The following is a 13,439-nucleotide window of genomic DNA, read 5'->3' on the forward strand; positions in this document are numbered from 1 at the left end:
TTTAAGTACCAAAATTATTGATCGATTATGTTGGTATTTCGACGCAATTTTCCACTAATATATTTTAAACGACTTTTTAAGTTGTCAAAAATTTTCGAATACATTTGTCGTTATATTTAGAATTTTTGAAAAAATGTCAAAATCTTCAATTTTTAATTTTTATCTGACATTTAAATAAATGCAACGCAATTACTTAGATCGTAGTTCCAGGTATCTTTAAAATATGTTGGATAATTTATGGGAAACAGATCCTCTAAACTACGACCATGATCGACAAGTTGGAACGGATATGGCCTTCTGCAGAGCAAAAATGCTTACAATTCTTTTTCGGTACTGATCGTGGAAATGAAAAAAATATATAAAAAAGCCAAATGTTTGGATGAGGTAAACAAATGACGAAGAAACGAGTGCTAAGTGCTTTTCTAAAGTCGATTTGAGGAAGAAATATACATAAATATCCGACAGCCAAATAAGTCGTAGGTATTCTTATTTGACTAAATATTTTGTGTGGCCCAAGGTTAAGTAGACATTTTTTACAATAATGGTTAAATCTGAGTCAAAAATATTTAAATAATTTGAACAAGTCGTTTGGTACAAATTTGTTAATTGGATTCAGGTAGAAAGGTAACAATGCAAGGACAAGAGTAAAATTAATCAATGATACATGTTCATAAATTTAAAAAATAGCAAAACTTCAGATTTAAGAAAAGCAAAATTACAACTAACCAAAAACCGGCAATGCATAGTAGTTTATGGTTGGGGAATCCCACGAGGTGAAGAAACAAAAACCAACATTAGATTTCACGGATTCGTCAGTATAAACCCGCATTTGCATCAGAAACAAAAAAGTTATAATTATTATATACAGAAAATGACTGAACACGGATTTGTGAAGTCACCTTGTAAGTACAATTTTGTAAATAAGTGTTGGCATTAATTGGAAAATGGTGAGAAATTTATTACTGAAAGTACAGAAAAAATATATGTACATATATATTTCGGGAAAAATTAATTTTTAAAAATTACAATTTAACAAGTTTTAAAACATCCTTAATAAAAAGAATTATTCCTACATTTTAAAAGGATACATATTTTAAACTTTAACGATATAATTAAGACTCCGCCTATTTGTTGGAAATCTTAAGCAATAGAAATCAATGAAACGGTAAAACTGGTCGATTTTTAACGAACAATTTACGCTGAACATCACAAGGCACAATCAAATTTGTTGTAATTTTTTGCTGTTTGAAGGTAAAATCAAATCTTTACAATCAATTTAACGGTTTCTAAATGTATCAAATAATAACTTACATTTTAAAGAGAAATTAAAAAAATGTACTTCCACAATGTGGGCAAGCAAGTCACTCTTCTAATGAAGTTTTAGCTATTTTGGATGAACTAGAAGTACCTACATACAGGTGTCCCAGAGTTGCGAAAAAGCCCCATAACTTGTTTGTTATTAAAGATATCAACTTTTTCTTTTTTCTAGATGATAGCTACGCTTCTACTGCACATTCGGAAAATATTGCGGTACATCTACAGTGTGTCTCAATATTATAAAAACACTAAAGTTATGTTTTTTTAAACGGAACCTACCCAGTTTGATTTTATTTTTGAATTCTATGCTAAATTATGAATCAAATTACACAGGTCGTTTTTACTTATCTGCCATCGTTTTTGATCAGTGGCGCTTTTTTTACCAGAATTTCGAATGGCTAAGCACGTTATTGAGTAAACACTTAGCAGATGCGGCAAACATTCAGAAATCAAACAGCGTTAATTATTTTAATTTATGTGCAACTATTTGGAAGGTACGAATTTTCGAAAGGACCCCTGCAATTCGGAATTCTGGTGAAAAAAACGCCACTGATCAAAAACGATGGCAGATAAGTAAAAACGACCTGTGTAGATTTGATTCACAATTTAGCATAGAATCCAAAACTGAAATCAAACTGGGTAGGTTCCATTTAAAAAAACATAACTTTAGTGTTTTTATAATATTGGGACACCTGTATATATACCGCAATATTTTCCGAATGTGCAGTAGAAGCGTAGCTATCATCTAGAAAAAAGAAAAAGTTGATATCTTTAATAACAAAGAAGTTATGGAGCTTTTTCGTAACTCTGGGACACCTGTATGTATAGGTATTAGAAAGTTAATCATAAAATGACGAGATTTTTGGAAATTCGAATTCAAATATGTAAAGATTTTCCTGCTGAATGTGTTGAATCTCAATCAGAAACGCAGTGATAATGAAATTTCTGATCCTAGAGCTACCAACATTTAATTACCATTGATAGAACTACAACTTCAACTTAAACGGCCTCATCCCTCATCTACTCCTGTACAGCCTGACCATGGTATACCTATTACTTTATAGGGAACTTGGTCATCTAAATACACCACAAAGAATCAGTCTGGTCGGCAAACAGAAACTTGTAAATTAACCTCAACAAAGTCCACCGAAATAAAACAGTAAAACGCGAACGATGGAGGTGCGAGATAAAAATGTTTTACGAGAAGAGAAACAACTTCCTTACATAAGAACGCTACGCCTCATAAATATCCGGACAAAACAACTACGAAAAGTCACACTTGGTCGATCTTGGACGAAATTCACCCAATCGTTCTTAAACTTAAAAATGGATTCCAAAAAGAACGCATTTGATTTTGTTCTGTGTGACGCTGACATGTCCGTGTTGAATCAAAATTTTCAAAACTCTCTATCAACAACGATATTGGTTAATCACGAAAAAAAAAGTAAATACACATCGCGAACTCGTTGAAAGTTGCCAGATCGATAAATTTTACAAGAAAACAAGTCCTTTCGAGTTATTTATAGACGAACAAAGTGAACCGAAAATATTCACCTCTGATTTTGTCGAAGACCATACGACAACGAAATGAATTCAAGATTAAATGAGAGATGTACAATCGCTTATCCAGACAGCTAGTGCTCGAACAAAATGCGGTCATTTGTTACATAACGCGCTGTAACTTCGACACAAATACAGTGAAAGTGAAATTGCATCCGACACGTTCTGTATCTGGGTTCTTTGCATTTCTTGGCTAAAACCGACAACCAAGCCCACTGCTACCGATTTTGAAAAATTCAAACAAATTACATAAATGGAAAATTTATTTTCCAAAATAACAAGAATGGAAGCAAATTAACAACAATTATTTGATGAAAATTCACGATCTCGACTATTTCGAATCGAGCACCAACAACAGAAATATAGAAAAACTTTTTCTTTTTTTATCGACAAGGCTGGAGGTTTTACACTTTTGCAACTGTTGACAAGACCGAATGACGCAAGGCTCCAGGACCGTATTTAATGAAATTAAGCGTCAGCAGGAAGTGTCAATAGACAGTTGCAGATCATCGTCTGTGACCTAATTACCAATGACCACATGAGATTTTTAAAGTTAAAAAAACTCAAGTTTTCCAGATGGGTATGTCGCAGTTGTCGCAAGCATAAAGAGCAGTGGAGTCGGGAGAAACCTTGAGCAATGCCTGTGATCGAGCCTGAGCGCTTACGAGAAATTTCTTCGTCGTATTGTTTCATAATTTGTGACAGTTACCATTACACGAATATTTCTATTAAGCGTTTGGTCTGGCCCACCAGCGCGAGAAACCCGTCAAAATTTGCCATTTTTTTCGTTCGAGCGTTTCCTTTCAGGGTGATGATATGAGCACTCGGGGCAACCACCCTGATTTTTTTTTGTTCAAAAAGCCGTCGCACACCTGGCGACCTCCCCTTGTAGATGATGGAGACCTTTTTAAAAATTTTACATGATGTGTCCTAATGTTTAGAATTTTTTTTTTTTAAATTAACATTGTCACTTCCATATTTCTCACTTGCGGTTTTAAAAATATCGAACTTTTTCCTGTTATTCTTAAAATCTCTTAATTTGTGATCCCAAAGTATGTACAGTAAAAGCTCCCTTAACGGACAGCTCCTATGAACGGACAGCTCTATCGAACGGACAGTTCTTTGGGCACCGTTTTAATTCGTATAAGTTTGTTAAGAAAGTCATCTCTATTGAACGGACACTCTGTTGAACGGACACGGACAGCAATTTTTCCCCCCTCTTTGAAAATAAAGCTCCCTTAGGCGGACGCGGCTCCAGTAAATCGCCATCAGCCAGAGCTAGTCGCCTCGTTTTACATGCATCAAAATTTTTTGAGTGACTCTTATTAGTGGATGATTTGCTCTCGTGATAACTTGCGCAATACATATGTAGTGGGTAAAGTTAAAATGAATTCGAAAAACAGACATGGAAAAATTTAAGCATCTGTCATTATATAGAAGAGAGAAGAGTTTACAGCGAAATGGCAATCGAAAACGAATGTCAACCAAAAATGAAGTTTCTAAGACAGAAGGTTTGAACATAAACTAGTTTATGAAGACAACTCGCAAAATTTAATGCAATGGTATCAAGTATACAAAGTAATAATTTTAAAATGTCAGTTTCAGTTTATCTAATAATGAAACTTATTTATCAATTTCTCTTCATAGTCGTAGAAAATGTATAGTATTCTACTCGCGGATAATGGATATTACTTGCTCGGATAAATTACCCCACTCGGCTGCGGCTCGTGCACAAAATCATCCTCACGAGTAATAGTTATCATTATCCGCTTATTAAATTGAATAATATATTATTATTTAATATTATGGCCTACATAATTTTTTTCCTTTGAACCAGATGTATTTCTTTTGAGCGGACATCTCTGTTGAACGGACAAAAAATTGGCGACCGACGGTGTCCGCTCTTGGGAGCTTTTACTGTATTTCGTTACTCCTGTAGTCTTCGATAAACATTACAGTTTTTTCATTTGATCATTCCATCGCTAATAATCACTTTCAAATTCAAATTCATATTCAAAGCAAAAATTTGAAGTCGCATGAATAATGTTGTTTACTTTTCCACTTGCTGTGGATCGACGTGCTGCAGACGGCAACAGGCAATTTTTGTAGCACGGTCGCACGTTACAGTGGCAACACTTGGCAACATGTGGTCTGCGACAACGTCGCATGCTACATGTTGCCAATTGGTGTGAGACCGCCTTTAAGGCGGCCTTACACCAAGGCAACAATTGGCAACATGTTGCCGGCAACATTTTTTAGTAATGACCGGCATTACTTGGCAGTTGGCAACATGTGGTATGCGACAACGTCGCACTGGACTTCTAAAAAAGTAACCGCATTACTTGGTCAATAATATTCGAAAAAAAAAAAACTTTTTCTAAAAACTCATTGCAATCGTTTATTATTACAAAAATTAATTTTGAACTACAAACTGTTTCATGGCAATCAATTTAAAGTGTTTAAAGCTCAGATATTCCAAAAATCAGACATGAATGAACAAAATTAGAGCAGTCGTACATAGATAACCTGAGGTAAACGTTCTGTGGAAAATAATTTCGAGTTCTGAAATTTACCACCCAAAAAATACCAATCATAATTAAGACGGTAATCATAATGGCAATAAAGTATGGATTACAATTTTTTCTGAAATGACAGAAAATGACGGCTAAAATTTTTTGGCCGGCATGGTGCGAGCTATGTAAGGTAACGAATGAAACCGTCAAATTGAAAGATCGTTTACTCCTAATACAGTGTTTAATATTAGATAATATGAATATGCATTATTGGTAATCATTGTTTTGCCTTTGGGATTAGAGTGAAGGTAAATGGTTGAGGCCGAATGGAGGGCTCATTAGAATTGTTCCGAGTCAGAAGGACTCGAGAGAGTCATAGAAACTGATGGTGTCTAACACATCATTATCACATATCGTTTGAGGTTTTATTCAACGCTCACGTAGCCGAGTCAAGTTCAGTAAAAAAAAATGGTTACGGTATTGTAAGATTTATTTTACATAAAGAACAAAAAAACTCACAACACAATCCAACAGGACAATTACATAATCTAATTTACTGAATATGAAAATGGCACAGCCGTGTGCTCCAGGCAACAGTCAGCCAGAAAGTGGTGAATGTTGACAGGCGGCGGTGACTCAGTACGTGTCCTTTTTCAAAACATAGGATTTCGTTCCTAACAGTATTTTTAATGTTCGTTTGTTAATTTTAACCAGTGGAAGACCTCCCCAATTTATGAATCTCTTCTCTATAACATTTTTACGAAAAAGCGTTACAGATCATCAAAGTGTATACCCGCCTATGGGTAAGGGCGAAAATTTTCTGTTGTGATAGAAACGGAGCAAATAGACTACAGTCCATCCCATTTAAGAATGCAATAGATGTTGCTTCGAATGGAGAACGTTTCACACTGACCAACGCGGCAAATTTGAAAACATACATTCCAAGCAAAATTAACAAAAAAAAAGTCATAAAGGAACTTACGGTAGTGGTATTCTAATAACAAAATTGTAGTTTAATGATTCGTTTGATACAAAAACTCGATAAGTTTGACACTAATAACCAAAAAATCGATCAAATATCAAAATTTGACAATAGTTATCAAAAATCGAACATTGCCTTGATGTAAACATGTCTCTCATTTTGACCAATCAACGACGGGAAAATAGTCTCTATGCTATTCTACACTGCATACTTAAATGGAATGGACTGTAGTTGACCATACAAAACGATTCGTTTGGTAAAAATTGGAGGGCAAAAAATAGTGGTATACTTTTGGGAATTTTGCAAAAGTTATAGAGAAAAGTTTCATAAATTGGCGAGTTCTTCCACTGGTTAAAATTAACACACGTATTTCAGATACACCTATATAAGTAAATATATAAACTTTCCCGATTATACAGGGTTATTCTAAATGATTGTAGTCGAAGTAGGCGTGAAAACTGAATGTAAAATTTATGGTTACCGCTCCACATAAAAAAAATCATCAAAATGATGTGTTAAATTGGGTGCAAAACAACTCAATATTTTTAAAATGGATTGTAGAACAACTCAATATTTCTGGATTCAATCGTTAATTTAACAAAAATAAATAAAATCCTCATCACCGCACTTTTCACCTAAAAAATGACAGTGACAGCGACACAACTGACAGTTCACATCAAAGCGGCAAAAACGTAATAACATGGGCATGGCCTACTTCCACTACAATCATTTAGAATAACCCTGTATTTGACATCTGTCAAAGATAACCTCAAAATTTACAAGTATGTAATTAATGTTTTTTAAAACTTTGCCCAAACGAACACGAAAAACGTTATTCAATAATCGTGGCATGTCAGTTTTCAGGTGTTCGGCCTGTTTTTCCACTCGTTTTTCTTAATAAGACTTGTCCTAATTTTTTTTGTCCACGACTGTAACAACAAAAGGGTCCAATACACATAAACCCGAAATGGAGAAACTGAGAAATTTTTATTTTGCCCGAAAGTCATCAAACCTAGCCAAGTCCAAAAAATAATTGATAAAATACACGACGACGGTGCCATAGAATAATCAGACGACTACACCGACCGCCCGGTCAACAAAATAACTGCGATATAAACTTGCAAGCCGTCAAGTTCAAGGTTTGGCAGAGCCAGTTCAGCTGAACATGTGCAAATTTCGTCATAAAACTATAATTTTGCAAAAAAAAGACGTAACTGTAAAAATAACATGACAAGTATGCGTCTCTGCAGACGCCTGGAATGTCCGTCAAACGTTTCAGGAAGCGCTAGAAATTAGTCTTTGTTTACACCAACACCGGATGCATTGTGTACTCTATGTATAACGACATACATTAGCATAACGCAACTGAAATATCTACTAGAAGACGCGAATTCAAGGTTTTGTAGTGAAAGCCTGAAAAATATTCGTTCTTGAGGCGGCGTTGCAACAGCAGTCGCCAACGCAAGGATTCGATCTGCAAACACGACGGAACTAACCCTGCACAACCCGAGCAACATTACGTAATACCAATTCCTCGATCCACCAGAAAGAACTATTTTGTCTTTTTGCAGAATGCGCCGTGCACGTTCGGCTCAATTGGTATTTCGACCCTCGACCCACACATCCTTCGTTCCACTTTTTTCCGATCCTTCCTTTTATGTTAATCGCCTGCCTAATGTGTTTTTAAAGTCGAATTCTGAATTACATAACGAACAAACCGGGGCTGCCGACATTACACGGTTTGCAGATAGGCGTTATGTAACATAACCCGGTCACAAATTACGGCAATGTAACAATTATTATTGTTATTATAATAAACATGTTTGCATCTATTCAAATAATAATTTCGAGCCACAATAATTTTTATGACGATTTAATAGTATGTAGTTTATTTAACAAATTCGTGTGTAAATTGGGCTTTTTTTTGGCATGACTGGGCCAGTTTAAAAGGCGAGTGAAACGAGTGCCAAAAAGGGCCCAATTTATACACGAACGAGTTGAATACAACCGACGAGCCCCTTAAAGGCTCCAAATCGCTTAAAATCTTTAAAACTAGCCTGACGTTTCGTTTTGACAAGTTGTGACATTTATCAAAATCCGTTCACACAGGAGAAAATTCTCAAATTCTGACAGTGTCGAACAAAAAACTTATTTCCCACCGAAAGAGATGCAAAAACTGTTGGACACGTAAAACTGCAACCAACAGCAATATTCAATTTTTTATTTAAGACCAATAAACGCTACTATTTACGGTTAACGACCTTTTGCTTCCTTCAGTGGTTTATTGCCGGCTAACAAAGATTGTCGTAAAAGTAGTGAGTAACCGATCCTCAATAATCCGCAGGTACCATCGAGAGTTTTTGTTACAGGGTAGGTAAAGAATCCTCTAGTAATGAGACCATCATAAACGACCCAAAATGTTAACTAGTGTTTAAAAAGTCGTTTCAAAATATCGATAGACGCATTTTATTGGTAACGTGTTAACAGGCGCACTTTGTTAACCTCTGTCTTGGTGCACCCCCTTACCGTCCAGATTTGGAACAATTGACTACTGGAGAAATTAATTCAAGACTTCGTTTGGTACAATTTTATCTACACTGTAATTGGTGTTTATCAAAATATCAAAATTTATAAAAGAAGTTAAAAATGAAATGTCAGTTACTCTAAAAGCAAAATTAATTAACTCGTGTGGTTCGTGGATTTTACAAAGAGAAAAATTTATAACTGACAAAATTTGCGTCGACGAAATGAAATAGGTGAACATAAAAAATACGAGTATGTATTCTAGACGATTTTTTCAATCCACCCGTTAAACAAATTGACCTTGCCCTATAGACATTTCGTTGGGTCATCCTCACCTGAATACGTCGACTTAGACGTTTCTAGAAGCTTGAAAGTGAAAGGAATGTGGACCTTCATCATGTTCATTTGGGGTATCCTAGGGGACACCTGGTGCAAAGAATTGGGAAACACGAAGTCGTCGCCGTGGACTCGCAGCACCATCATGTTTCTAGAACAAAAAAGAAGATTTGATTTATATTTTTGCTTTGCTGACGTGGTAACAGTTCCGTTGTTACATTTTCGAAGGTGAGAGTATTTACGGGCTCGGAGTTCCCACAAGTTAGTTCATTCAACTTAACTGTACAATGAGATGAAAAGAGCAACGAAACAATGTGAAAATTCGTGTATGTACAGTTGTGCGAGTTCGAGAGTCAAATTCCATATTTAATACTGCTATAAAAATCACTATACGTATTTGCATAACATAATAACGCAATAAAGCTCCGGCTGTTTGGTTTATTTCAATTAATTCCACCTGTCACTGGATGTACGGTGGGGCAGTGGCCCGAAATTCCCTTTTAACTGAAATGTCGAAAAAATGTTGCCTCATAACGGGTGCATAACCAAGCAGTTTTTTCCTTTTGGCTCAATTATTTTTCAGCAATTAGTAAATACCTGCGAGTGTTCACCGAATATTTCACAAATATCATGAATTTTTTAATCGATTTCCCCATTGCAACTAAACTGGAATGAAATGTAATGATGACTATGATATTTATTTCCAAAAATGGTTGAATTTTCGACATTACCATCAAAGAGCGACAATTGAATAGTATATTACGAGTAAAGAACGAGTTTTATAAGGGCTGATTTGGCGCACGAGTCCCAGGTGTAGAAAACGAACCGTTGGGGAGTTTTCTATGGGACGAGTGCGCCAATACCCTTATAAAACCAGTTTTTTATGTTATTTTTTAGAATTTGCACCCTTGTTTTAATTTTTAAATAAAAAAAAAATTTTTTCAAATTCTATTGAATTTCGTATTAATTGGTAATTCAAGGTAACCCATGCAACAGATGTTAAAAAGTAGATTTTGAACATTAATATTGGAAGTTTTTTGGTGTAATACACTGAAATATTGATAAAAATTTCATTAAAGTACAGTGTACAAAGCCATAAACGACTCCTACTGACTGACGTTTATAGACGTATTATAAACGCAAATTCTAAAAAATTATTTAATTACGTAAGAGAATTGTTGACCAGCACACACGTCCGATTCAGTCCAGCACAAAATCTGTGGAATAAAATAAATGGAATTCCACCCCCTTACAGTAAGTGAAATTAAATTAACTTCATTATTTCTTTTCAACATTAAAGGCATTTGATTTTGAATCTTTTGACTAACGTTAAAATTATGGAGTAGGTACTAACACTACCTGGATTAGCATATGACGACTATTATTATACAGGTAACGATTGAGCCAACAATATCTTATAACAAGTGTTCAATTGAAATGTTCATCAAGTTGACTTTATTTTTTAAGACAACAACATCGTAAATTAAGTTGGTTAGACAAAGATAGCGAAAAAGATCAAAGTCAATTTGATGAACTTTTCAATTAAACACGTGTTACAAATGTTGATATTTTTCGAGCTAAAGAAATTTGAAACAAGGTAAAGACAGTAGCAAATAACGTTTGGCAGCCATTGAAATAGTTTTGGAATGGAACGCAACCACTTCGACAGAACACGGATTGTTAGAAGCATTTCTAAGTGAAAAATGTAAGTTTTAGGCTATAGTAAGACTTTTGGTCAAACTAACTCTGAGAACGACTAATGGCGTGTATGTATTATGGGAAGGTATTGATTTTGGACCACATGTATGTAAGCGCATTTTAAAAACGCAACAGAAAAACTACCTCTTCCACCCAAACATGTGGCTCATAAATTATATTCGCAAAGGTCCTTGACTCGGGGGTGCCTTTTAACACAAGGCACAGGCCTACAGGCGAGACAGTGACGCGTGGCTGCTGGAACAGAACGGAGCTGTTCAATGTACGGGTACGAATGTGCCATGAGGTGGCCAGGAAGTGGAGCAGTTGATTAGGCTTGTGATAGCCGGTGATAGAGATACAGTTACCAAGTGTCTCCGTAACTGGGTGATAGCAGGTTTTGGCAACCTGGGCTATGATGTCAATACCAACAATGTTAAAAACCTCTGGCAGATACCATGGTATAATTCCTGAGCACCGGACTAGGTCCGGCTGAGGCATCTTTGGCTCATGACACGGCTGGCCGTTGATCGGGCGCATCTTATAGGGATGGCCGGTGGTGGCAACAAAATGCTACAGATCATACATGCTTGATAAAAGGTTGTGAGGTAATCCCGGTTCCCATGTACTGAGGGGACACAGTAACGTATGGAAGTGAGGTGTAGGCTCACACACTAGCATTGACGGATTTCTTCTGTGGAGACCGAGACAATGATGTGGAGGTGAGTCCGATTGTAGATTATTATCGTACGACTGTAGCTCAGATTATCTAATTTATCGTGTACCGATGAGTCTGATCTATTAATTGTCAAATATTGAGCGGATAAGACCCTTGGGTAAAAACCAAGTCTTACATGTATGAAATAATAAATTTGAAATTTTGAGGTTCACAAAAATAGTTTTTATTGTTTGGGTAGGCAGGGAGATTCGATATATTTCAAGGCGGGAGGCTTGAGACCTGGATCAACCCTCCCCCACTTAATGTTTAAGGGTTATTTTATTTTGCAAAATAGCTATTTATGTAATAAGTACATTATACAGGGTGTGTTTGAATTTGTACATAGTCAATCTTTTTTCCTTTTCCTTCTTTAGTTTTTTTCTTTTGTTGTTTCATTACATTCTATTTAGTTTAGCTCTTTATCTATTCTATTAGATCTTAGCATTTAGTTTCATTGAAAGTGGTTGCACTCTACCATCGTGTATCATTGGCGCGTTTTTCGATTCACGATTCGTCTGTTCGAAAACGACCATAAAACCCTCCCTCTCGGGGAGGCCAAAAAGAAGAAAGTTAGTCAGTCTCAGTTCGTTCGTCGGTAACTACAAAACTCAATCATCTCGACCACGAAGTGAGTTCCACCGCGCACAGAGACACGAACGAAATTCAGACGTCCAGCCCCAACGGTAAGTCGTTTTTGAATTTATTGAATCGCGAATCCCGTAACACGAGCTCTTCGCTTAGGTAGGCTTATAATCAACAATCGGTTGATATAAGTGCCCTGGAGACACACAGGGTGCGTCTACTAAAACTTTATATCCGAATATCTTTTTTAATTATCAATTAAGGTAAACAATATTTAGCAATATTATATATCTCAATGACCTCTTGACATGTGCTTAACAAAAGTTAACGAAACCTGCAAGGATACAGAGCTATTTGAAAAATAACCGCAGTAAATTTTTTTTTTTTTGGCTTTTTCTCAGATTACGGAGTATAACATATTCAGCTGTGGCCTCTGTATTTCCCTGTATTGTTTTTATTACACTTTTACTGATGACTACGCAATAAATTAGTGTTAAAAAGAACTAATTTTCCAGCTGTGTTCAAAACAGAGTTTATGCGTAAAAAGTTGTTACGAATTTGTTTCACAGATTACTCATTTTTCAGCAAATAATTTAGATACGTCAATTTGCCGGGGCATTGTTATCTTATTTAAAATTCTTTTATTTCTGAACTATTCGGTAAAATACAATAAAAATTCAAATAGGTATGTATGTACAAACCCCGGTGTAGGTACGTCTGCATCCTAGGGATCAGTCTTCTCTGGAAAAATTTACTTAAACTATTTTAAAGTAAGTTTTCAATAAAACGAATTTAAATGTTATTAATTTTATTTTTTAAACAATGAATCATGGGGTACCCGGTACCCTCCTAATTTTTTTGTTTTTATTTGTAAAATTGGCTATTATGGAAGTGGGTGCGTCAAGCTTAAAGAGGGGGTGAAGGTGAATAAATAATTTAAGCACATCCTAAATAATAACAATTAAAATATCTGCAATAAATTCAACAATGTAACACAATTAGCAACAAAGAAAATTTTAAAAATGTACTCAAAATAATTATAACTAAATAAGATGCTCAAAATTTATTTCGACCATTAACTTCCACACATCTTTCAATTCTGGAATAAAAACTCCGTGAAGTTGCAGTTGCAGGATCATTTCATATGGATGAAATTTCAAAGTTCTAATAATCGTGCTTTGTGAGACATTCAGTGTAGCCGCTACTGCTCTTG

At 35.5% G+C, this 13,439-nt stretch overlaps 1 protein-coding gene across 1 annotated transcript in view; it reads right to left on the reverse strand.

The window, feature by feature from the left end:
- Window positions 1–13,439, reverse strand: part of LOC138122983 (cell growth regulator with RING finger domain protein 1-like) — an 88,104-nt gene that overhangs the window by 54,787 nt on the left and 19,878 nt on the right. The window contains exon 2 of the mRNA XM_069037437.1: window positions 9,231–9,382. Coding sequence (XP_068893538.1) covers window positions 9,231–9,382 — 152 coding nt within the window. The remainder of the gene's footprint in view (window positions 1–9,230; window positions 9,383–13,439) is intronic.

Source organism: Tenebrio molitor, chromosome 2 (genome assembly GCF_963966145.1).
Source record: "Tenebrio molitor chromosome 2, icTenMoli1.1, whole genome shotgun sequence".
In the NCBI taxonomy this organism is placed as follows: Eukaryota; Metazoa; Arthropoda; class Insecta; order Coleoptera; family Tenebrionidae; genus Tenebrio; species Tenebrio molitor.